Source organism: Calypte anna, chromosome 7 (assembly GCF_003957555.1).
Source record: "Calypte anna isolate BGI_N300 chromosome 7, bCalAnn1_v1.p, whole genome shotgun sequence".
Taxonomy (NCBI): Eukaryota; Metazoa; Chordata; class Aves; order Apodiformes; family Trochilidae; genus Calypte; species Calypte anna.
The window spans coordinates 31486372-31512507 of NC_044253.1; the positions used below are offsets into that span (position 1 = coordinate 31486372).

The following is a 26136-nucleotide window of genomic DNA, read 5'->3' on the forward strand; positions in this document are numbered from 1 at the left end:
AAACATCCATAATGATGCTGAACAAGTTCAGGGATAACTTTAACCTACCATAGTGCCAGGATGTGATCTGGCACATCCAGAAAATATGGGTATGTCTTTTCTATCACACACCACACTCACACATTCCCATTGGTCTAAACAGGATGTTTTGTGTCTTGATTGTGGAAGGAGCAGTCATCAGAGACTGAGCAAACACTATACCTAATGCAGGGTGGTGCTTGCATTCTTTTTTTTTAGTAGTGTATTAATACTTAGGTTAAAATGTTTACACACATTCTGAGGAAGGGTAATGCTGGAAAGGGGACCAGGACTTCATTATTTCCAATAAAGATTTGGTGATCCCCAGTGGAACTTTATGGCACTGAACTAAGGACACTGTAAATAGTTCCATAGCTACTGTCCACAACTGGTGTATATTATTCCTACTTTCTATGTTTGTTGTTGAATAATAGGCTTCCCTGGCCTTTCACTGGAAAAATGTATGTTCTGTTGTGTTATCTGCACTCAGATGGGCCACACTGCTGTTTGTGTCCCTGAAACAGGTGGTATAAGAGACACACACATCTCCCAAACCAGTTTCAGAGGATGTACATCTCCCATGGACTGTGATTGTTCTCCTGCATGCTGAAATGTTGCAGGGTGCCAGCAAGGACTCAAACCTAGTGCCAAGCCAAGGCACTTGGCAGTGATGCTAAAAAGATCTTTTCTTAATAGCCCTAGAGGAAAGAGCCCAGCAGGGAATGGAGTTTTCCTAAGCACAGTCAGGAGCCCAGGCAGAACAGAAGAGGATTTTAGGAAGGGCAGTGTCACGTCAGGTGCTGTGAGCTGTGGGGACAGATAGGCTTTAACTGTAATGACCCAAGGAGGTCTAATCCTTTCTTCTGATATACAGCCCAGCTCTGAGCAAGGGCTAGGACCAGAAATCCCCAGAGGGCTTCAAAGTCTTCTAGCTATTACTATACAGACAGCAATTCACTTCTATTTAACATTATACAGCAATCTTGTGGTACATGTTTTTTCTTTCCTTTGATTTTCATCTCAGACATGTTTGCTGTGGGCTTTCTGAAGCAGGACAGAGGAAGCTGTTGGCTCCGTGGTCAGAGGGAAGCAGGACCACCCTAGGGTGGTCTTTCCTATTTGAGTTTCAGTTCAGATCAGTTGTAAATACCAAGCTGCTCCCTTGAAGTGTAGCTGGAGTTTGCTTGGGGCCAATGGGCAGCTCTGTGTTGTGTGCTCTGCCTGCAGCCCCACCAGAGCATCCCAATCCTGCTGCTTAAATCCACTTGCATAAATCAGCTTTTTCCTAGAGAACTGCTGAAATCTTGGTGCTTGCAGCAAGATCTGCTCAGCCTGGTATGTTAGGAGGCTGCGGGTTTGATGACTCAAGCCTGGATCCTGAGTTGGTTTCAAATCAGGTAAACAGCTTGTAGGTGAAGGAGAAAAGTAAATTATGTCTGGAGGCACAGAGCCCAGGGCTGACACTGGTACAGTGATATGTTTCAGAGCTTGACCAAAACAAATAGTCACTGAGTTGCCTGAAGCAGGGACCATGAGATACCTCTGAACAGGATGCGTGAGGAGCATCCCGTGGGAGTGTTGTACTCCTGCTTTATGGCTTGGTGCTTTTTGCACACAGGAGCAGAAGGAGAGTGAAAGAGAATGGGCTTTTCATGTGGATAGGAGCAGTATCAGAATGTGTTCTAATGTGTTGTGTGTGCATCGATGCTGGCAGAGCCTCGCCATTAGCAGAGGAAAAAATCTTTCAGTCCCATGAGCTTAGCAAGCTGTTTAAGAACAAGAAACAGGAATAATTATGTAATTATGCAACCCTCTCAAATCTGTGTGCACGTCTCTGTGGATGACAAGGAAAACCATCTCTGCAGCAGCAAAGGTGCTGTGGAAGGCTGTGCTAGCTAGAAAAGCATGAGGGAGCCGAATCATGCTGTAAAATAAAGTTTTACTTATTTCTGCTTGGTGATAATCCAGTACCACCCATAGTCCCAGAGCAGCATTGCATCACTGAGAACCTTCAGCATTTCTTCCACCTGCACTCAGCTGTGGGTAGAGCTCTGAAGACAGCTGTGGTCACCACAGTGCTGTGTGGGGTGAGCTGGGGCACAGGCAGGAGGGGGAACACAGCTCGGGATGCCATCTCCCAGGCATGATGCTAGACTCAAATGGCAAGAGGCAAGACAGAGGCAAATTCACACAACTACATAAATTTGAGTGGCAGGACCCAACAAGGCTTTGATTTCATTACAGTTTAACATGCAGCCAGAAAATATTATTTCCCTGATATAAAGGAGGAGGTACTTACCTTTGGGAGATTCTAGAAGCAAGGAATTGGAAAATGGAATTAATGAATAGAAAGCAATAACACAAGCCAATATTCACAAAAGTGTTATTTACTTCTCTTTTATCAAGGCTCATTTTACAGGAATGTTAGTGGTTATAACAGCTGATGTGTCACTGGTATTTAATACCAAAGGGCCTCTAAAAAGGCTTTAAGGGACATTTGCTTGTTTTTTATCTTTTCTCCCTGATGTCATGTTTGTGCCTAAAATTCAGTCATGGTATAAAGAATGAAATCTTGGGTATTTCTGTTTAGGGCTGCTCATGGGCAGTCAAAAAGGCTGGGCTCCTTCTGGAGGATGCTTAGAGTTTAGAAGCTGTATGTGTGCACCCCCAAGCTCATGGATATAATGCATATCACACTGTCAAAAGGGGCTGGTTATTTATTGGTTTTTTGTTTGCTTGCTTTTTTGTATGCAAATTGAGTCTTTTTAAATAGGTTTATGTAGTGAGGCAATAGCTGGAGATTTTGATCATTCAGGTTTGAATTTTAGGATCAGAAATCCTGGAAAAAGAATATTGGCTCTTTTTTTTTAATATAGTGCTTAAGATGCAACAACAACAACTAAAAAAGCCAATCATCAAAGTAAATTGGATTGTGTGGACAAATCATTCTCTGTTAAGTTTTACTTGGTAAGGTCCACAGGTATTTTCTGCTCACAGTGCAATGCAGTAAGAGTTGGCTGGTGCTTTATCTTAGAAGCCTACAAAACAGGGACATCACATTGCAATTAGCAGACAATTTAAAGACATTTAAACAACTATATCACATTTTCAGCCCCACTAATTGGCACTACAGCTGTTTTCTTTGCCTCCTTTTTTTGGAAGAGTGGCCACAGGGCGTTTACTCCTGGCAAAAAATGGTAAAGAATTTTAAAAGTATGCAGACACCACTGGCTTGGAGAAGAGCCAAGCTGTGAGGTTCTGTGTTAAGGGTGTTGCAAGACAGCTGTGTTTAGTATATAGCTCAAGGGGAGGTGTGAAGAAAATATCTGTGACCTGAGTTGGCAAGTCACTGTCTGGGAAGGGTCTCAACATAAAAAATAGCAGTAAATCCATTAAAGCTTGTCCATTCTCTCCTGAAGTCTTGGGACAAGGCTATTCTAAGAGGACCTGTGATTATGTTGTTCTAGTTGCATCGTATGTATTTGAATGTTAGAGGCACAACCAACAAGGTCTAAAGATGGGACAGGGGTTTTAGCCTTTTGTTGTGGGTGTAGCAAAGCATGGCCCTGGATAGATAAAGTGGCTATCCTAAAAATATTTAAGTTGATAATCATCTAAATATTTACTGGCAGAGGAGCACAGTCCTGTGTACTGATGCCAAGCCTATTGACAGGACTTGCTTTTCTAGGTTATACTGAAGAGATCACTGTGGGCTAAAAGTAGTTCCACATGGCTTTCCTTTTATTCATCCACAATCAATGAACCACAGATTGAAATTCATGGGAGTGCCTCTGTGAAAACAGAAAGATGTAAATTAAAGGTGTGTAATGTAGCACGGTGTAATAGCAAATAGAAAAGGAGTGGTTACAGTCACTGGTTTAGTGTCTGTGAAAATGGACAGCAGCAAATTCCAATCCCCTGCACGTAATTCTAACACAGTGTTGCTACAGCTTTTTTCTCTCCTGTACATTCTGGAGGGCTGTAGCTACCTTGGAAACCAAAAGAAGCAAACCCCCTCTTTGGAGGCTGCCAGCCAGTGGGAGGGAGGAAGGGAAGCTGGGGAGCTTTATCAGGAGGTGCAGGACTCTCAGCAGGGGTTTGGATTTCTTGCTTTTAGGAGAGCTGACTCTGTAGTCTCCACTTTGTATTTTTTCTCTGGATCCTACCTCCTTGGCTAAATCTTCACCACCCTCTATGGGCCATAGTTTGCTAATTACCTGTCTTCAGCCCTTCCTTCTCTGATTTTTGGAGTATACAGAAAGTTTCCCTGAATACAAGTAAATACAAGATCAGAGGACAAGGAGAAGGCAGATTGTCTTGCAGTGCAACATCCTATAGCCATCAGTAGGCCTTCAAAGTAGCATCTGGCAGGCTCAGGGGATGTTTTTTATCCATTTGTCTAACACGTTCTGGGTTGTAACTTGTGTCCTGTATCATTACGAGGTGACAGTGAATCTGTATTAGGAAAGAAGGGATCTGACCTCTGCAATCAGAGTATCTCTGGTTTTCACTGTTCCCTGTTTAAAAGGACATTCCTGGGTGTCCCACACAAGCCTCTTGCAGAGCAGTATCTAGTTACAAGCCTGCTGCATGGTTTTTATCCAGATGTGTATTGAGGACCCTGATTTCTGTTTCCTTTAAAAACAAACAAAAAAGGTCATCTCTGGTAAAGTGTCTTCTGTTCCCTCTTCTATTACGATCTTCTCTCTCAAATGTGATCATCTCAGCCAGGTAACTGCTGAGATCAGTTTTTCCTTCCCTACTTGTGAACCTTTCTTGGCTTTTGTTCTTCTGGATACAAATAAACTTGTCTTGAATGAGAGACTGCTCACAGATAGGGCAGCAATGAAGTTTCCAGGCTCACCCAGCCAAGCCCACTGCCCTCTCCTTCTCTGCTGCCTTTGACAGCAATTTCTTTGCAGCTGCCATCATCCTCACTTCTCTGGCTGTCAGCTGGCTCAGAGGGACCAAAGCTCTTCCCAGGTCTAGGGCTTAAGTTTAAGCTCCAGCTCAGCTTTTCAAACCTAACCAGGTGAAATTGGTCATGGTTGGCCATGGCTTCACCATTGTCCCAGCTCCTCCTCCCTCACACCGTAGGCAGCTCACAGAGCCTGGAGCTGCCTCTGCCTGCAACAGGATCTGCTGCTTGTTCTCAGGGTGGGCTGGCAGCTGCTCAGCTCCCTCTGTACAGCTGAACCTGGCTGTGTTTGGCCATTTCAGTCGAGAGCGATTTGCTGACAGCAGAGGAGATTCAAGTTCAGCTCCAGACTCTAGAGAAGCTGCTGTTACACTACTTTCAGGCTGTCTTCTGTCCTTGTGCCTCCTGTTTCTCCTGTCACATTTAGGTTTTATTGCCATCTCTGTCTTCCCATTCAACCTCCTGTCACATGCCAACCCTTTCTCCCTCCCCACACTTCAGTCTCTCTCACTTGCCATTGTCCTCTGCACCTTTCCAAGCCACCGTTCCCTGGCTCCTGAGCATCCCTGCTGCCAGCTTCTCCAGCACCACTTTCCTTGCAAGCCCTTCAACTCCTTTGTGCCTGCTCAGATTGTGGTTTCTTCCTTCTCCCTCCCCTGGCAGGAGGGTCACTGACACCATGAGATAAATCCTTTCCTTCCAGCACTTAACTTCCCCTGAGGAAAAACAACTTCTGGAGTCCTGCTCAAGCCTTGCTGGTGCATGGTGCAGCTGGACAGTTCAGCTAACACAGGTTTCCTGCACTTTTGTAATTTGCAAACTGAAGATTTTTTGGGTCAAAAAATCTTTGGGTCAAAAACTTGGCCAAATATGGATGAATTTTCATGGGAATGGCGAAAAATGTACTTTTAACTATGGCTCAGCACCTGATTTAGACCTCAGCCACAAGGTGCTGGAGCTGAGTAACAAGGTGGCCATGGGGTTATTTCAAATAGAAGGAAATGGACATATTTTGATCACCAGAAAAACATAGTCTTCAGACAGGCAGCATGCGTTATTTTGAAAATTATGTTCTTTCTAAGACTTTTCCTGTTGCAGGTGTTTTACTTGAGCCATTCCTTTATAAAGTAAGATAACTGCCAGTGACCATCATCTCCATCCTAATTCTTTGGCAAGAAATTTATAAGGGAAAGATTGACTCTAGTATGTCCACTCCTTACTATGTGAGGATATATATTGTCTTTTCTTTTAATTTTGGTATGTTTCTTCGTGTGGATATGTTTTTGAACTGTATTTTGATGAATGAAATGATCATCTGAAGTGGAGTGTTCCCAGGGTGATCATAAGGCAAGCTTTTTCTTTTAATTTATCTCAAGTTTAGACCTTTTTTCAATCCTTGACTTTTTCTTTCCTCCAGCTAAGAGAAAACAAAGAGTTTTGAAACAAAATGGGAAGCTAATTATGAGGAACTGAACTTGTAGTCTCAAAAATAACATTTTGTCAGTAGAAAAACCCATGAAAAAGTTGTTTCATTAATATTTTCCTCCAAAAATCAGCATTTCCCAAATGACAAACACCAGTTTGAGTAGCAATAATCAGTATAAAAGCATCTTCTGCGCTGGTGATGTTACAGCAGTTCAGGTCCCCAGGGCAGTGTAGGATGGTTCCAAAACCAATAGCAAAATGAAGATCTCTGCAGCAATACTTTGATGTGCAGCCTCTAGACTTCTTGGCAAAACCATTTAGCCTGTGATACAGAGGTAACATTACAAGTGTGGTGTATGCTGAGAGCAGGACCATGGCACATTGGAGTCTTGAAATCCAGCAGCTGCTGTGCAGTTTGGGTTTACCAGAGCTGAGTTTCCTGTGATACTGCAGTTACCTGTGATAGCCTAGTGACAGACTTGCATCCTCCTGCCCTCACACTTATCCTTCTCCTGCTTTGTCCCTGGGAAAGGATGCCCTGGCTTGGAGCCGGGTGCTTTCTGAACTTCTCCTGCTCTGTATTTCCTCTGAAGTTGAGTGCACCCTCTGTTTTTCTGCACAATCTGCCTTTCCAAAATTAGACATGAGACATTTGCAGGATATGCAGCTGTTCAGCAGGTGTAATGTGGCTCTAGCCTTTACCCAGCAAGAGCTTCATACCCTCCCTAAGACACAATTTGTTGAATTGGTGAGGTATTTGTCATGATTAATTCTTTGAATTTTGGATTCAGTTAGGATATCTAACTATGTGCATGTTTCTCCCCATTAGCTCGTACAGCTCATGTGACTTGTTTCATTCATGTGACCTCTTACTACGTATCCATCATTCCATTTTTCTTTCCTATTAGAGTGAAATTGGACACAGCCCTCCTCCTGCCTACACCCCTATGTCAGGAGTAAGTATTTCACATTCAATCTTCATCCTTTAGGTTTTTCTTCTTCCTTCACTGTGTATTTTCTGTTTCAAACCCCTTTTTCCAACATAAATGTCCCAAATGGTGAATGAAGTGTGGATGTAAGCAACCAGATAGTCAGGATTTTACATTCAGCCTGCAAGCTCTGTGGACCCACACCCAAAATTCTGTCAGCTGCCAACTTTTCTTGAAAAGTGTTTAGGTAACAGGCTTGGATGAATCTGTACATTTTTCCTTCCTATTTATAGGTCATGATGTCGAAATATCCTTGCACACCCTTGCTGAAAAACAAAATGGTAGGTAGATTTGAACCACTGAGTTTAGGTACCAGCACAAACACAGTTCACCAGCCTGAAATGTGCTATCTGATGGAATTACATAGGTTTTGGGTGATTGTGTCATTGTCACCACAGGGCACCCTAAAAGTAGCCCTCTCAGGAATAAACAGACTTCTGAGATGTTGAGATTCTCTGTCCCCAGTCCCCTTTGCAGAAGGAGATTTCCTTATCAGGAGATACAAGGGGTGTGTTCAGAAATGAGGGGAGATCACCAAAGTAACAAGATGAGATACCATGTTTGCTTTTTGCAGATGTGTATATCCAGCCTCCACGTGTTTACACAGGGGGAAAGTTTCCTGTCCCATTTTTCCCCCCATTTCCAGCTCTAAGCAGCCAGCTTGCTTCCCTGGTGGATTCTCTACCCCGATGGTGCCTCCCTGGCAGGAGAAGCCAGCTCAGCCCTGGGCAGAGGGGGCTTTGCTGGTATGCAGCAGAGCCCGTGCTGCTGCCAGTCCTGCAGCAGTCTGCAAGATGGACGAGGCTTCACCTGCCCAGTGAAATGCATCACTGAGCAAGTGTGGCAGGAAACACACAGGAGCTTGATGAGTTGCTGCTGAATCTTTCCTCCCTTTGAGGCCTCTTTTCTCACACTGCCTTTTCTTTTCCAACAGAACCAGTTTGTGTACAGAGATGGTGGCTATGCTGCGGAAGTGCCGATGCCCTACAGAGCTCCTGGCTGCATAATACCAGAAGCCCCAGTTGCTCCAGGGGCCACAGCAGAGATCTGTGAAGATGCTTGCTGCAATGGCACACTGAGGAAACAGGTGACAACCCTGGCAAAAGAAGACAGCAGCACCCAGAGGTACAGCGCTGATCCCACCGTCTTCATACCCGAGCGGGTTGTCCGGGGAGAGCTGGATGAGGATGGGTACATGACACCAATGCGAGACAAAACTAAAACAGGTAAAAAATTGTCCACCTGGAGAAGCTCCTGCTCTAGTCTGACTGCCTTCTTTCTTTTTTCTGCACCAGCAGCTTTTCACCGAAAATGGCTTTTACTGAGTAACCCAGGAAGGTTGGAAACATTCTGACTTGCTTGATATTTTATTGCATGGAGCTTCATTTTTCATTCTTCTAATTTGCTTCCAAGAAAAGCTCGAATGTGCCAAAATGTCAAATTCGGTAATTTCCCCTTTAACTTTTCTTTCTGGGAAGTAGCAAGGAAAAGGAATGAAGAAACTCAGATCTCCTTATCCAAAAACTGAATTCTTCAGTTCTTTCCAAGAAAAGGACCTATCTTTGGATCTATCTACAGGTTCAACTTTGCTTTGCTTATTGATCTTCTCTGTCTTTATGGCACTGTGCTTAGTACATGTCTTGTTGAACAGATCACAGAACTGCTACACACAGTAGACATTTTATGGCCATGAGGAGTTTAGGACTGAAAGCACAAGATGTGTCTCAGAGAAACCATCACTGCCAGGTGAAGTCTGCCTAGATCTGTGCCAGCTCTGAGCACTGTGCTTCCCAGTTTGCTGTCATTCATTTCTTCTTTTTAAATAGTGAAAACAGCCACTTCAATGTAAGGAGATGTGTCATTAGTAATTTGCTTTCAAGCCTTTGCATTACCTTTAAATAAATTAATTAATGCAAATGTAAATCTCAAGTAACTACCGGGTTTGCTTCAGGATTTGGAAGCCACTTAGGCTTTGTGTTAGATGGTGGCAATGGAGTCCTGGGGCTTGGCTCACAGCAGTAGAAGTTGTGGGAGTGCCCTCATGGCCTTATTCTTCAGCAGCTGCCCTTGCAAGAAGAGATTTGCTGCTGTCAGTTTGCTTCAGTGTGAGCTGATGGGCTTTGTGCTTTACAGTAAGACCTCATAGACAGAGCAAGGCAGGAGGTGGATCCCAATGAATCCAGTGCTCTGTGACTCAGTGACCTGTGTGAGGCCATGGGAGGGAGCTTGCTAAGCATCTGGTTTTGGCCTAGGGCTTATGTTTCTTTCCCCTCCCCACCCCTGTCTGGTGTTCCATGCCTGCTCCATGTGCCTGAAAAACTTTGTGCAATTCAGCTACAATTTTTGTTGTGTTGATCCACAGTAAGTGATTTAAGCAACTATAACCTGCTCCGAGTCATGTTTTGGAGCTGATGTAAGATTCTCTTGATCTCTTTCTAGGGCTCATTTGAATCATTTTTTTCATAATGCTTCAAGGCCTTTTGTCCTTCAGGGGTGGAAGGTTTTTAATCAGGCAAATTGTTCTGTTAGAAATGAAGCTGTCTTAGAAGTCAGTCCTTAGGGATGGGTTTTGTGCAGCGAGGCTTAACTAAAATTTCTATAGAGCTTTCTGAATGGAAAGGCTGCAAAGAAGAGGATTTGACTGATATGTCCAAGGTTGCCAAGAGAGTGAGCAGCAGAGTCAGAAGTTGCCTGCATGTTTGACTCTCTAGGTCATACTTTGACTGGAAGTTAAGGATCAAACAAGGCTCATGGTCCATGGCACAAGAGCTGCAGCTGAGTCTCCCTCCAGCTTTGCTGGAATGAGTGTCTGGGTGGAAGGATTCACAAGTCCAAGTCCTGCTTCTGGTACAGCTTAGCAGTAATGCACACATGATAATTGCTACATGGATAGATTCTTCCTTTTCTTTGCTGATTTATTTTCATTCTTTCCTTAGATTACCTAAACCCAGTGGAAGAGAACCCATTTGTTTCCAGACGAAAGAATGGAGATCTCCAAGCTGTGGACAACCCAGAGTATCACAACGCTCCGAACGGGCAGCCCAAAGCAGAGGATGAGTACGTAAATGAGCCATTGTACCTCAACACTTTTGCAAACACCTTGGAAAATGCAGAGTACCTGAAGAACAATTTGCCGGAGAAAGCCAAGAAGGCCTTTGACAACCCAGACTACTGGAATCACAGCCTGCCCCCTCGAAGCACCCTCCAGCACCCAGACTACCTGCAAGAGTACAGCACAAAATACTTTTACAAACAGAATGGACGGATCCGGCCCATTGTGGCAGAGAATCCCGAATACCTCTCCGAGTTCTCCCTGAAGCCTGGCACTGTGCTGCCTCCACCACCCTACAGACACCGAAACACAGTGGTGTAGAGACCGTGGGCCTATGGAAGTGGAAAGGCAACCCCTTCTAGCTGCCTCACTCTTTCTCTCCCGCTCTTCTTTTCTCTCTCTTCCCTCTCTCCCTTTCTTTCTCCCATGAGCTTCCTCTTCTTGCCAGTTCACTCATTTTTGATATTTCCAAGTTGAAAGAGTGTCTTGGAATCACTTGCAGATTAGGTTGGGAACCTGGAAGGAAGGAAAGAAGGAAGAGACTGAAAGAAGGCAAGTACAGCCTGGCAATTCTCACGTTCTGCAGATCCAGAGGGTCGGCTGATCAGAGAAGCCAGACAGTACCAGTCAAGGCCAGTGGCAGTGTTGCCTGCTCTCAAGATAGTTCCCAGTGATTCAACCCAGACATTATAGGAAAGTCTCATAGAGACTCTTTCCTTCAGCAGGAACTGATGAGAGTCTGTACAGCATTCCTGGAAATCTCAATGCAGTTTCCATTAGGGGGAAAAAATGGACAATTTTTATATCATGTGCGATAGCATAGTAATTGAGATTGAGAATCCAATTTCTTTCTCTAACACTTTTTATCCCAGCAACCGAAAATGGCCAGCCTGGCTTTTCATAATCGTTTAGATCTTCATTGTGGCTTTCCAAGAAATGATGATGTGACTCTAATATACAGCTAAACCCTTTCTCTGAGCCACACCATGATTTTGTGTCAATTCTTAACCACAAAGACTCCAGCTCAGAACTGGTACATGACGCAACCATTTTTTTTTATGTGCCAACCTGACAAACCCTTTGAACGTAAAAACCCTTTCAGAAGAGAGTAGCAAAACCACACCTCAAACAAATTCTTTTTGAAGAATAAAGTCAGGCCAAGAAACAAAGATTTGTATGCAAAAAGCTTTGCTTTCCTTTTTTATACCAGCTAATGATAGATACATAAAAGACCCAAACAAATTCTTCCCTCTTTTTCTTCTTCATGCTCATGAAGGGAGTTGGGGATGCTGTCAGGCAACACTGAGGACAAGATGGAGAACTGGAGAGTGTGATATGGGTCATGAAGGCTGCTGGTGTTCTGTGGGGTGGTGGCAGAAAGGGTCCTTTCAATTGGAAGAAAGACACTGGACAGGAGAAAATGCACATGGCAGTTCACTGGAAAGTTAGTTTGCACTTAAGCTCCGATTTTATTTGAACTGTTTTCTGGGTTTTGAATGAAGCAATATGGAAGTGACCAGCAAAATACAAAAATAATAATTTTAAATTAAATAATAATTATATTTAAAAGATGACTGTGGAAATGCCAAAATGAAGCAAATCAAGTCTTTGGAACAATGTCTACAAGTTCTGAGAGGCCATTGCATTGACTGCTTCAGAGAATACAGTGACAGAGCAACCAGCTCTTACTGCTGCCATGTGAAGGACAGTAGAGCAAGTCCTGAAAGGGAAAAGAGGTAGCAAATGTCTTGCTCTGGCTTGCAGCACAGTACAGAATACTTCTTTCTAAAAGGAGGATTACTTTGGCACGGAAGACAGTGCATATGAGGTTTGGGAAAGTCAAAATGTGCATGACTTGCAGAGCTTTGCGTCACAAATGTAAATAAGTATAAGTAAGTCTCCTTGCACTTAGTTCTGCTTTTGTCAACCTCAGTTTTTAGGCAGACACCCCCACCTCACCTCCCAGCCTGCTCCTCTTTGGAAGTGTCTTTCAGCAAGAGTTTTGGATGATTTTAGAAACCTAAGGCAGATGGAGCTGGGAAGGGAGGCGATGGCTTGCTCCTGACAAACCAAGATCTGTGTGTCTAAGAGCATCTGTGTGCCCAATTCCCACCAAAAATCTTAAGGAACTATTAAGTACCTTCAGGTACTTAAGATCTGCCCATGTCTCTATCCATCAATGTTTTTAAAGGGAAAGAAACCATACCTGATGGATGGAAATCTTAGGTGACACAACAGCATTTCAGTTTGTGTGTTTCAATACTGTTAAAGTCAAGATCTTCAAGGTGACCTAACCTGGCAACAAAGCCAGCAACAACCAGTGGTCTGGAAATGGCATCAAGCTCCTCCGAATTCCTGCCATCTCAACAGCTTCCCACCTTTAATGGTAGGGAAGCAGAGGAAGGAATAAAAGCAAGCAATAGTTACCCAAGTCATGGTGGCTGAGGGTCAGCTTGACCAAGGTATGAAGAGATTTCAAACCTGGGGTTGTTGGTCTGCTTGTAGATGGGAAACAAATTGTGTATGATCACTAGGCCAAGGTTGGTTCAGCTGATGTTTGTGCATCAGGTGTGTTCGGCCATGTGGCCGATACCGAACCTGTAAACCCAGTCTGTGGCCAAAGAGTCTGAACACACTGAGGTGGGACAGATGGTTGCAAAACCATCAAGCACCTGAGAGGCCTTGCCTGTTGGCAGGAGACAGAGACAGGAACTGGGCAGGGGCTGCAGCAGAGGCGGGTGGCATGGTGTCCTGGACACAGCTCCAGGGAAGGTATTCCCGTGGTAGTGCTCACAGGGTGTTGTCTGGAGTGCAGGCACAGGCCTGCCAGATTGGGATGCACTTGCTGAGCTCCCTGGGGACAAGGACTGGCACAGGATTGTGGATGTCCTGTTTCAGCACAGAAGTAGCTGGATTTACATAGGTTGGTGGAGAAGGGGTTGGTTTGTCCCTGAACAAGTCTTCTAACCGAGTAACTCCTAATGGAGAAAAAACAGAATCCTGGTTCAGCTTATGTGCTTGAGTTCAAAGAGGTTCACTCAGAGGCTGCTGGGGCAGAGGATGCACCCCTCCAAACCCAGGGGGGATGGTGCTGGGATGTAGCTGCTAACAAAAGGTGAGACCTGTTTGTTTCTCTGGTAACTAAGTAGTAGTTACTGGTGTTGGAAACAAACCCATTAAATAATCAAAATGTAAATAATGGTGGTTTTTAACAATTTCTGCATTTTATTTCTTACAAGACTTGAATTATTTATTCCTTTCAATTGTTGACTGTGGGTGTGATATAATATATGAAGTAGCATGGAAATGCAGAGGTGCCTTGAAGTGAAGCAGTGTGAAGGCCAAAAGGGGCCGTACAGAGCTGGGGCTTGGACACGGCCAGGCTGAGCTGTGCTGAGCTCTGTCTTGGGTAGCAGAGGGCAAAAAAAAAGGATTACTAGGTTAATTAACATGGTCATTCTTGATGATGGAAAACTCTTTTTATTTGGTTTTGGTTTTGTTTTGTTTTGTTTTGTTTTCTCCCCCTGGGCTTCTGGGTTGAGATGCAGTTGCCAGAAATGCCTCTTGTATGTCCTGCTGTGCCAGCTCTTGACCTTTGCTGCGGCATCTGGGCCTGTGTGGTGCTGTGTGTCTGGTTAACCAGGTTCCTTTTCCCTGGGAAAAGCAACAGCCTTGGAAACACAGGTCATAAATATGCACATTTCCTTGGGAAGAGTAGTGCCTCTGAGCTGCCTTGGCGGATTTTTGTGTTTTTGCCAAAGAAAGTTTTAGGGATGGTTAAAAAAGCAAACTGAAGAGAACTGTTGGGCTGCTTTAAGCTGATCAGCAGAAATACCTGCCTGGCCCTCATGGGGTATGGCTGCTGGCTTGGTGAAAGAAGTCAGTCCAATGTACATGGCAAAATCGTGGCAAATATTGAACTGATTGTGTTATGAAAGATGAGGACCAAGGTTTTCAATAAGTAATTACAGGCTTGCAGAAAGAGCAGATATTTCCACACACAAGCTGCATTTTATCAGCACAAAGCCATTGGTGAGAACATCAACACAAAGATTTTGTCTGGTTTTAATTAATTCTCTGGTTCTATTATGATGACTGTATACAGCACTGTCAGTTTTTATGGATTTTTATAATGCAGTCTCTTATTTGCAAATGTGTTCCTTTCCCATATTGTAACCTGATTGATAGAAGAGTAGTGACAAATTTTTCAAGAGCAGGTACCTGAGCGTGTATCAGCCATTGTCCAAGGCACAAAGCAACACACTAAATGAAAGAGAACAAGGGCTTATTTTTTTCCTAATCTCTTTCAATGATACTTGTCTTAGATGTTATTATCTACCTGAGGGTTGCTTCAGAGAAACATGGATGCTGGATCTGATTGACTTGTTGTAACATAATTGACTGAAACCAACTACTTTCAGGTTTCTTTCTTCAGCTCTTTTCAAATTTTTCTTTTTCTGCAAAATTGCCAGGAGGGATTCTTACGTGGCCATTCAGTCAGAAATAGCAGAGTATTTAGAGCTTGCTTTCCAAATGGTCACCTCACACAAGTAGCAAGCAATGGAAGTAGATTGGAGAGAGTATCAGCAGTAGGAGCTACCATGTGAGTCTGTTTCAGGCATCTGAAGCTCAGCCCAGAATTTTGTACAGAGAAAGGTTATGTTAACCCTGGCCACACAACTTATTTAGTAGAAAATGCATCTCTTGGCTGCAGGAACTGTACTCAGAGTTCTCATTCCATTTATTTCCTGGATTAATGGAGAGATGCCTTTCCTGTTCTTCAGCTGGTAAGCCCAATGGCTGAGTGTGAAGGGCCCTTGGGGCCCATGGAGCTGGGACTGGGCAGCTAAACCAGGGGCTATCCATCCAATACCAGTTTGCAATAAAGATTTGAGAGGGAGCTATGGGTGAGCATTTCCCCCACCCTCAGGCACCACCAGTCCCAACCCAGAAGCAAATGAAATGGCAGCTGTGACAGACCAGACTCTCTGTGGATCAGTTCTTTCCAAGGCTATAGGTGGGACTGGGCAGCATTGGGGAAAAGCACCAGATGTGAGCTAAATCATCCTAGAGATATAGGTTGGGTTTTCTTGAGGATGGACCTATACAGGGAACTCAGATGTTAAAGAAATTTATTTTTTCCCCTGGGGTGTCTGTGTAATTGTCCTACATCATGCTGGCAGCTGAAGGAATGAAAGGTTTATTTGGACGCCTTTATACCACCTGGGAGATGAGGTGGCTTTTGCACAAATCAGGATTAGGCTGTTGGTCATGTAATTCCCCAGGGTAGCAGCAGGCACCCCAATCAGCCCCGCTTCCCGCAGGAGCTCTGTGCACCCCATGCAGACAGCTCTGTATGGAGAGGGCAGCACACACGTGCACACACAGGGACACTCACACCCTCCCTCTGCCCACCCTCATAGGGGGAGAAACAGAGGTGCCCCATGGACTGCCACCTGAGGTATCACTCACTTTTTGGGGTGTTTTTTCACTCACTTTGCACACCTGGCATATCCAGGCTTTCATCCTGGTTTCCCAATCGTGTTTTGGAACTGTGGAGGCTCAGGTGGGTATTTACCTGCTTTGAAGGCTGTTTAGCTTGAGGGTGACTGGTGGAACAGTCATGTTTAGCATGAACCAGGACCAAGCCTCCAGTTATCAGTCACCTCCATGGTTCTTGAAGGGTACCTCAAAGAGGACAGGATCACCTTGAGTTCTCTTTGCAGATATTTTTCCAAAGGTGTTACTTGGAGCTACATGAAGACTGTTCACCTGTTCTCTTCTAGCTCTATCACTTGCAGTATTCTCATTGCTGAGGATCTTAGATCTCTGCTGCTAACAAGTTTTGTCTATTGTTATATAAAATCTTTGGTTTGGGTTCAGATTTTTGTTTTCAGAAAGCCAAGGCTGTGTGTGTGGGGGGTTGGTTAGCTGGAATGTTCACACTTCATCACATGAAAGGAGCTGCAGTTGTTCCACAGGGCAGCTTCCCTGTTTGAAGAATTCCCTCTCTTCTTTATATTCTGGCTCTTGCTGAGCTTTACACGGGTAGAAAAGGTCACTGTTACAACTAGGGCTTTCAAATTTGGAATAAATAACAGAATTAAAGCTCTGTGGTTTGAAATGCTGCTCTAAAATGTCCAAAAATCACATCTCCACTGTTGTTTTGATTTTCTTTTCCTGTACTGCTGTGTGACTTAGCAGGTTGTTCCACTGGTGGGCTCATTGCTCAGGGGAAAGGCAGTGAAGGCTGCAGTCCAGAGGTCTGGGTGTTGCAGAGCACCTTTCAGTGTTCAGAAAGCAGTGGGAATCAGTGGGACAAACAGCAGCCGAGCACATCTCCTATCTGGAGCCAGACTGAGGACATGTTTCCACCCACAGCATTCTCCAGCTGGGTTCTGTGCCCACGAGCCAAGTAAAGGTGTGAGGGAGAAGACTAAGGACATGATCCCCATTAGGAAACAAGAAGAGTCAGAGCTGCTGTTTCTTCCTGTTTTATTATTTAATTTTGAGTTTTGTGGACCTTGGTAGAGAGGGGCTTTCAGGGGAGATTTGTAAGGTGTTATGTAGTGTGAGTTGTTACGTCCCAGTTCTTCTCCTCCCCAGTAACAAAGCCATGAAATCAGGCTCCAGACATGTGGTGGATGAAAGCACCAGGGTGAAGGTGCATCCTGCACAGCTCAGAGGTGACCGGGGCTGCTGCTGCCCTGCGCTGGCTCTCAGCACCCTTTGCCAGCAGGTTGGTCCCCGTGGCACCACTGTCCCCGTGCCCTGCCCCACCTTTGAGCTCTCTTAGGGAGTAAACACTGTATTGTCCATAGCACTCCGAAGACTAAACCCTTTTGGGATAACCACAGTAATAAACTGTGAATGGTATTTTATAAGTAAGTGTAGATATGTATGCCGTTCTTTCGAGGTAAGGTACTCTGACATATGTAGCATAAACTGGTACTGCTGTTAAATGGGTCGATTACTAACTGAGCAGCTGTGTAAGGGGGAGCTAACTTTGAATGCACTCAACCACTGTTCCTTTGAAGGTGGGCACTGAAGGTAGGTGCTGAGTACTTCTCTTTTTACAGTGGGGTAAGCTAAGAGGAGCATGCAGGTCAATGGAAACAATTTTTAATAGCATCTTAATGTTAGAAATTGGTGCACATTTGATACATGATTCACAGTGGTTTTAGTCCCTTGTTTTTGCCCAATTTTTGCGATTTCCCCAGCATCATAAGGCAGAATTTTCAGGCTGTAGCAGTGTTAGAGTAGGGAGGGGAAACTGAGGGGAAAAGCTGTGTCTTTCTAGAAGTACAGATATCCAAAATGTGTGTCCTGACCTGGCTGTCTTGAACAGCCTCAAGTTGTTCTTTTCTGATGAGGCTGATTCCAAGGATGACATTACTGTCCCCTCCCCTCTGGGAGGAGGCACAGGGACAAGAATCCAGGCACAGTGAGGGGGGTGGCTGTGACCACTGCATCCAGCCCATCCCAAAGGAAAGGAACAACCACAGGAGGTGGGTGGGAGGGAGATGGGCAGGGTGTCGGTTTCAGCCAGTTCTCCATGTTCTCAAAGGGAAAAGGGACAAAAAAACCATCAATACTTCTGCCTTATGAAGAACCTTTAGAAGAAGAGAAGCATCAGTGTGTTGGGGAAGATCTGCATTTCTTGCAAAGTGATGCATTCAGAGTTAGCTGCCTTTCTGAAACAAAAAAAAAAAAATTAAAAAAAGCCTACAAAAAACTACTGTATGTTACTTTGAAAATGTGAATAGTATTTTTATAGCTTGTTAAAGACACAGCTAGTTGCATTTGTAAATAAGGATAATGTTGCTTTTATTTTCCTTGTGGACACCATTATTTGGAACATAATTGTCCTTAGGGTTGATTTGTATATAGGTAATTTGCTTGTGATTTAAGCCTCCCCTTTTCTTTCCCTTCCCACCCTCTGGTTTTGGTTAGAAGTACCATTTTTGGCATTCTGTGTGATTCTGTGTTTTAGCACTATTGTGGTGTGTTCAGATTTTCTGCACTTGCTTACACAGTAGGGTATGCCAGTTGTGTGTGGCGTAACGTTACTTTAACCTTTCGTTCCTCATATTTTAGCTACCGCGGGTTATGCACTGTTACAATACTTACTGACCTGGGTTAATATTAGGGACATATTTTAGCATAATTTTTCCTTCTTTTCATGGTTTCTTGTTTATTTTCTCTGTTTTCTTCCCTCCCCTTTTGTCTTGTTTGGAAGCTGGGGAGAAACCTGTGGCTCTTCTCTTTGTGTGGTTATATATCCCCCCCCTCCCTCCCCCGTGTGCAGTCCCGAGTTTCTCCTCACGGTCCTTGGGGTAGAGCTGTATCTGTTTGTTAAGGCAAATGTAGACTGCGACCCACCTTGCATCAACCCACGCTCATCCCAGCTGAACAATTTGAAAACTGTTCTGCCTTTTTGTTACATGAATCTGTCAGAAATATATTTTTAATTTAATATAAATGAAATTCAATAAAATACGAAAAAAGTCTCTGTGTATGTCTGAAACCCCTTGTCAGGCCATGAGTGCTTCCAGCAGCAGGGACTCCCCGTGTCCTGGCAGAGTGAGGGGGACCCCAGCTGGGCTGCGGGGAACCATCCTGACCCCAATCCACCCACTCCCTGACCCACAGTCCCCCCACTCTGCTGGAAGACCACCCTGACACCACCCCATAGACCCAACCCCCACAGTACCCTGTGTCTTTGTGTCTATCCCTGAGTATGTTTGTGTCCACGTGTCTGTGTCGGTGTCTCTGAGTTTGTCAGTATGTCCATGTCTCTGTGTTCTTTGTGTCTGTGGTTCTGTGCGTGTGTCTGTGTGTGTCTCTTACTCCGTGGGTCTCTCTGTGTCCCTGTGTGTTTGTTTTTGTGTCTGTCTGTGTGTCCATACTTCTGTGTTGAGGTGCATTTCTCTTTGTCTCTGTGTGTCCATGTCCATGTGTCTTTGTGTCCATGTCTGCGTATGTGTGCACTTGTATGTGTCTCTCTGTGTTTCTGTCAGTGTCCATATGCCTGTCTTTGTGTTTGTGTCCACGTGTGTCTGTGTCTTTGTCCATGTCTGTGTGTGGGTGTGTGCCTGTTTGCCTGTGTGTCTGTGCGTTTCTGTGTCTGTGTGTGTACATGTGCCTGTCTGTATCTGTGTCTGTTCATGTGTGTGTCTGTTGTTTCTGTGTCTTTTTGTCTGTATCCACGTGTCTGTTTCTGTATGTCTGTGTGTGTCTGTATGTGTCTGTGTCTTTGTCCTCATGTCTGTATTTGTGTGCACTTGTCTATGTGCCTGTCACTGTGGCCGTGTCTGTGTGTGTGTGAGATGTTTATTGACACAGCCACATGCACCCACACCCGCAGTGCCATAAATAAAAGAAAGCCACAAGTACTCAGCAGCCACACGGTACCTGCCTGCTCCCATCTGCACCCCACACACTTCCTCACTGCCTCCCTCACCCTTGCCTGCCCAAGCTTTGCTCCGGCTGTGGCAGATGCACCTTCAGATCCCCTGTCAAATGTAACCCACCCACTGCCCACCCCATAACCCCTAGAAGGGCTGCGTGAACCCCGCAGCCAAATGCCCACTGCTGCCCCCTTCAATCCCCATCCCTGCAGACATCACCCCTGGTCTGTCAGGGACCGCCCCACAGCGGGGGGGCTGAGCCCGGCATTCCCCTCACACAACCCGGGTGAGCCCGTGGGTCTCCGCGCACCCTAAATCCATCTCCTGTCCCCACACACGCTGTTGCCCTGGCCCTCCACATGGCCAGGGCTCTGGAGAGGGTGTCAAACCTACCAGAACAGTAAAGGTCATTTGGCTTTTCTGTGACATATTGTAAAATGCTCCAGTCTTTTGGGATTGCAACTGTTCATGTCATTAATGCCCTCAACGTGTTATACCCAGTAGTCTAGAAAGGCCATTGAACAGCGATACAATACATAGGGAAATACACAGTTCAATGACATACTGTATATATCTAGATTAGATCTAGATCTAGATATACTACATATTATATTATATATAATAAATATAAACATTAAAATAATAAAATATACACGCCTTCCCTAAGTGGGTTTGCTTGGACCATAAATAAATAATTAAATCAATATCAATAAACTATTTCCCAGTGAAACAGTTTACAGCCCTCTGCTGCTCAGGTAGGAAAGCTGAAAAGCCACTGAATTCAGGTTCTCGGGCAGTGACTGAACAGCACAGTCTGTGCACTGACAGCACGAAGCTTTCTGCAGCTCCACGTCACTCATGAACCGGGGGGGGGGGGGGGGGAGTGTTGTGGGTGGAATTGTGTGCACCCCTAAGGCTTCATTGCTAAAGAATACGGATCTTGCAGTTAAGAAAAAAAATTAGACAATAAATCCCTAGAGGATGGCAGGGGGGTAACACACAATGCTGAGCTTGGCCCAGGGCTGCCCAGCGTTTGGTGTGCTCAGTGGTAAAACCAGGATGGCTGCACTGCCAACAGTGCAGGGGGTTTGAGTCACCACAGAGGCTTCGGTCTCTCCAGCAGCAAAAGGTGCAGCCACTGCTGCACCTCCGAGCTAAACCCTCCAGGTTTAGCAGTTTCACTAACACTGTATCAGCCCCAAAAGTCAAGCAAATCACTTTAAAGCTTGCACTCAGTTTACAAACCATGCCATGATTTTAAAGCAACTAAAGAATGAACAGCACATTTAAAACATGCATACACACCCCCCCAATTAAAGCCTTTATAAAGTCAAAACCATCAGCAGATAAAAAAAGCAGCACAGCGCCACTAATGTGGCTGTGTGTCAGATCTCAGATTGGGACACTAAATATCAGAAATTGCTGCCAGAAACGAGAAAGAGTCAAAAATCAGAAAGGTAGATCCATCCAATGGGCTTCTCTTTGGCTCCATTAATCTGTCTGTAACAGATTGCTCAGTTTAATTTTCTTGCTGGGATTACAAAGGGCTCATCAGGCTGGCAGGTACAGCAGCTGTGCCAGGAGTGCAGCCACTCCACAGCTCCCAACAACCTTCTCACCACCTCAGACTCAAGGGTGGGGAAGAAAGGGAGTGAACACCCAGTAAGAGAGAGCTGTGAAGGGGAGCAGGTGGGGATCTTGCCTGAAAGGTTGGATTTGTGGCAGGAGCCCTTTGTATTGCCAAGTCAAGCTGAGCCTGAGCCATGTCCTCCCGAGACAGTTAAAGATTGGTTCACTAATTGTTTGCCAGCTAAAGTTGAAGCATTTTTGGCTCAGATTTCTGGCACATCGGTCAACTGAAATATTTGCTTGATGCTTTTGCAAAATTGGTGGGGTAGTGAAAGTGTAGGGGGGTTTTTTGTTTGGTTTGGGTTGTTTTGGTTTTGTGGTTTCATTTTTTTGGTGTGTGTGTGTTGGGTTTTTTTTTAAGCTCCCAATACAGATTCCCCCAGGCAGATTCCTGAGGTTGCTATGGAGTGTTTGTGCAGCCCTAGCACATTCTCTGTGAGAAAAATGACACATGGGATGGGGGTTATGACGTGATAGGGAACAGGGGAGATATAAAAGGGAATTTTGTGGGCAGATTCATTAATGCCTGTGAGACGGATTTGCCCCTGGAAGAGCCCCTGGGACTGCAGGGAGCCTTCACATCTGAGAGATGATAATGCTGGGAACAGGCAGTTGAGTGAAGTCCTCTGGAGCATCTACAGCCCAGCTCAGGGAGCTGGCATAATTATTTACATGTGTCCATCTAAAATAAACTGTAAGATTAAATTATTATACTCAGAAAACTGTTTCTGTACTGTCTGCAACCCTCCATTCAAACCCATCTTGCCCCTTATTTTTTCAAAGCAGTGGCACACACCAGTGCGGGGTATCACTGGGTTTAACCCCAGCCATAGAAGCTCTGCCAAAGTCCCCACTCCAGGGGACAGATGGCATCTCCAAAAGGGACACAAGCTGCGAAGCCCCAAACTGTCTGCTCCAGCAGGAACAGCTGACAAACAGCCAGGGCTTCTGCAAAAGCCTCTTTTCCTCACTAGGAAAAAAAAAAACTTCTAAATGGAGATGTTTCTACACCCCCCCCCCCCAACAGTAGCCACTGCTGGAGGCCACCAGAGTGGCCACAGAGGAACCAGGACAGCAGGCTGAGATGCTCCATTGTGCTGAGCCACCTGAGGGACAACATTTGGGAAGCAGAAAGTAATAGTTTCACTTTGCATAAATGTTATAAACTGTTTCTTGCAAGGCTGTGTTTGTCCTTGTGATAAATCCCTCTCCCCCCCTGCTTTTTTTTCCTGTGAAGAAAAGCCTTTATTATTATTGTTATGCAAAGAAAATCTGTATGAATTGCTTCCTGCAAAGCAGCAGCAGTCAAGAAGACTGTAGCAACAAGGGAACAAGTCACGGTTTCCTTTCAGCCATCCCCACAGTAATCTGCTTTTGTCCCTGTTTCAAAGGAAACCTTTTACTTCCAGAGAATAGAAATCGTCCTGATTTTCCTGACTTCGATATCTAAGTGTGCCTCTGGCAAGGCATGGACCAGGCTGGGGAGGGGATGGGAACAGGGGAGGGCAGGATGAAGAAATCCTTGTACTGGATGAAAAGCAAACTGACCTCTGTTGTGACCTGCTGCTTTCGCACCTGTGTCTTTCTCTGCGTCTCTCCTTCTGACCCTGCTGGTCTGGTTGGGGCTGGACACTGCAGGACTCCCCCTGCTTTCCTCAACAACTGAACCGTGGCTGAAGGCATCACACACAGCAGCACAGAGAAGGGAAACACAGACACAGCCCCAGTGAAATCCTGAGTGAGCAATGGGCCCCAACCACTCAACCCCGACAAGAGCAAGTGGTGCACCTGGAGGAGCACAAAGCAGCACCTGTGGATGGAAATAATCTGCTCTTCACTCCTCCTTTGCTATACACAGAAGCAGTTTCCACAGGTGAGTTGTTTCCTTCTTCCAGTACTTTCTAACACAGCAGATGGCAGGTTTGGGACTGCTAGTGATAGCTGCAACGAATGCCCCCTCACTGCTTCATGTTTCAGAAGAGCCTTGGCACCTCTGATTCCTGCCAAACCAAGAAAATCAAACTATAGTTAATGAGTAGGTACAGCATATGACAATGCCGAGTGGCAACATCAGAGGTCACCCCACCTGTTGTCTATAAAACATCATTTACTATTATGCTACCTGACAGTCTGGATAGACCTGGCTGACACACCCCCCCCCCCAGCCTCCCTCTGTCAGGTGCTTCCTCTCTGCTGCAAGGTGGCAGAAAGGTAAAGTTTGCCCTTCCCGAGGTGGTGTGAGCACACTGCAGCCACTCAGCAGCAGAAGCAGTGGCTGAACAAGGTGTTTTGGGAGGGCCTGAGCAAATGGGCACATGCACAAACACACACAGAAACCCAGGAGCAAAGCCATCTCCCAAAACACTCTCATGGTACAAAGCATGACCTGAAGAGTACGACATGAAGAGAGAGCAGGGGCAGCAGGAAAGGAGAAAATTGTTCAAGAAATGGTTTTGGCTGAATTTGGTGATTTGCTAAAACGAGTGTGTGATGGGGTGATGGTGGCTTCCAACCAGGAACCAGGAGCTGTGTCAGGAATGGGAAACCTCAAAGCCTCCCAGGACCCCAGTAGAGTTGATATTAGCCAGACAGATATGAAATGTTTGTGTACCTGGGGCAGACAGATTGCATGTCCTGCCACTGAATGTATTGTCTTGGCCAGAAGAGAGAAATGAGGCAAGAACTTTCTTTCTCTACTGGTTTATCTGCTCTGAGCAGGATTGCCAGATTATGCAGAAACACTGAGCAGCAGACAGTGAAGTGTTTGCACTGCATTTGCATTGTTTACAGAGAAGAGTAAAACATGCTCGTTTTAATTGAATGTACTTATACCCATGGGGGAGAAAACCATCACACATAAAAGCCAGGAGTAACAACTGAGTAATTTTCCAGTGCTGGTCCACAGCACAGTTCCCAGGGGCTGTGCTGGCCCCCAAGCCCTCAAGGGCAGCAGGAGAACCACGAGTTAACCCTGGGAAGCCCTGATGTGCCTACACCAGAGCACCCCCATTTGCTGGCTGACATCAGGGAGCAGGGCAGGTTCTGGTGTCACACCAAACCACAAGTGGACAGATGCATTAAGGGAGTTTCAGTGAGCACGAAGCCCTGGAGAGGCCCAGAAGGACCATTTTGGCTGGAGGAGACCTCGGGCATCCCTTGCCGAGTGCTGCCACTGCTCTCCCCACAGCCCTGCCCTGTCCAGGTGTTTTTAGCCCAGAAATGTTTCTGTACTGGTACTGGTGGATCCCTCCAACATCCACAGATGTGTGACAAGGAAAAAAAAAAACAGTTTTGGTAACTGTATTGTTCCTACCGTATAAAAGGATGGGTTTTGGGGGTTCTGTAAGCCATGATCAGGCACAAGCCTAAATCTGTAAGCAAGGAGTCTTGTTCTTCTGATGGGTTTTGCAGCCAGACAAATTTACAAAGTTTGCAGGCAGCTTATAGTGGAGCCCTTGCAATGTGACTTGGCACAGGCAGCTATTTGCTTTGCAGGACAATAACCCTTGAGGCTGTGAAGCTCCCACTCCAGGTCTTGGGGAGGTCTGCCTCTACCTCTTCATCTCAACCAGGGTGGCAGCCCCAAACCAGCAAGTTTTCAGCTTTTGACTCATGGTGATTTGTACCCATTTGTTCCCAGGAAAACTGATTCAAACTGATTGTATTTTATATTTCACCAGAAGCCACGTACTGTTCTGGGTCTATTATCTGAGAGAACTCTGAGAGTTGAACTTTCCCAGGTGGGCTCTCTGGGAATGCAATAGTTAAAATAAACCATACTGCAAATTTAACTCAGAATACAGAAGCATTTAGAGGTGGGTACCTCTGTGCAGGCGAGTAGCTTCACTTCAGTCAAGTACAGTGGAGAAACAATGGGGCATGTTTCCTGTCACATTGGAAATATTCTATAGCTTTTAATAAAGACAAAAAGAGGAGTAGGTGTAGGTGTAAAGTAAAAGTAGGTGTATATTTTAGAAGCTATTGTTCGGATACCAGTTTCAGTTGGTATCTACTCTACCTTGGAACTAAATTTGAGAAATAACATCCATAACAATGGAGGGGCTGTGTCTTCTGCTACTCCTTGCAACTTAAAAAGAGGGAAAATCTGGAGGTCTTAGAAGGTACAATGGCCTTGGCCACCCCAGACTTCAAGTGCCCTTCTGAATATCAAAGTAAACCTGCCTTTAACACCATCAGCAGAACAAGAACTGGAGGGGCTTTGGATTAAAATCTAGAGGCAGGCAAAATATGGGAGAAGATGCCCTGCCTAGGCTTCCCTGGCAAGCTGGTGCCAGAGCGAAGAAATAAATCCCTGATTCCCAGGCCAGGGTCCCTGATGAGCAGGTGAGAGCCCAGTATTGTGGCAGGAGGGACCACTGCAGCCCGGGGGTTTTGCTCTCTGCCTGCACAGGAGAGGAGGAGGCAAGGGAACATCACTCATGTCCCACAGCCCTCATCAGCCCAGCAAAGATTGCTTCAACTCATGGAAGCTGGTGACAGCATTAATATTCAAAGATCTGCCAGGAGAATGCAAAAGGGTGAGAAATGGGTTTTCAGCACTGCAGAGAAGGTATTCCAAGCATAAAGGAGAAGAAACAATGCAAAATTCAGACCTCTCCACATGACATCCTCTTGTGCTTACATTCCCCATTGTCAGACCCAATAGCTGGGTGAGAACTTGATGTCAGGTTGCCC

The 26136-nt window shown here is 45.3% G+C and overlaps 1 protein-coding gene across 3 annotated transcripts in view; it reads left to right on the forward strand.

Moving 5' to 3' along the window:
• Nucleotides 1-18912, forward strand: part of ERBB4 (erb-b2 receptor tyrosine kinase 4) — a 629260-nt gene extending 610348 nt beyond the window's left edge. The window contains exons 26-29 of one of the 3 annotated variants that reach the window (XM_030453944.1): nucleotides 7270-7317; nucleotides 7584-7631; nucleotides 8285-8576; nucleotides 10287-18912. In XM_030453944.1, coding sequence (XP_030309804.1) covers nucleotides 7270-7317; nucleotides 7584-7631; nucleotides 8285-8576; nucleotides 10287-10723 — 825 coding nt within the window. In that variant the 3' untranslated portion in view covers nucleotides 10724-18912. The remainder of the gene's footprint in view (nucleotides 1-7269; nucleotides 7318-7583; nucleotides 7632-8284; nucleotides 8577-10286) is intronic. The other 2 variants (XM_030453945.1, XM_030453946.1) reach the window with 2 other exon arrangements.
• Nucleotides 18913-26136: the final 7224 nt, after the last annotated feature.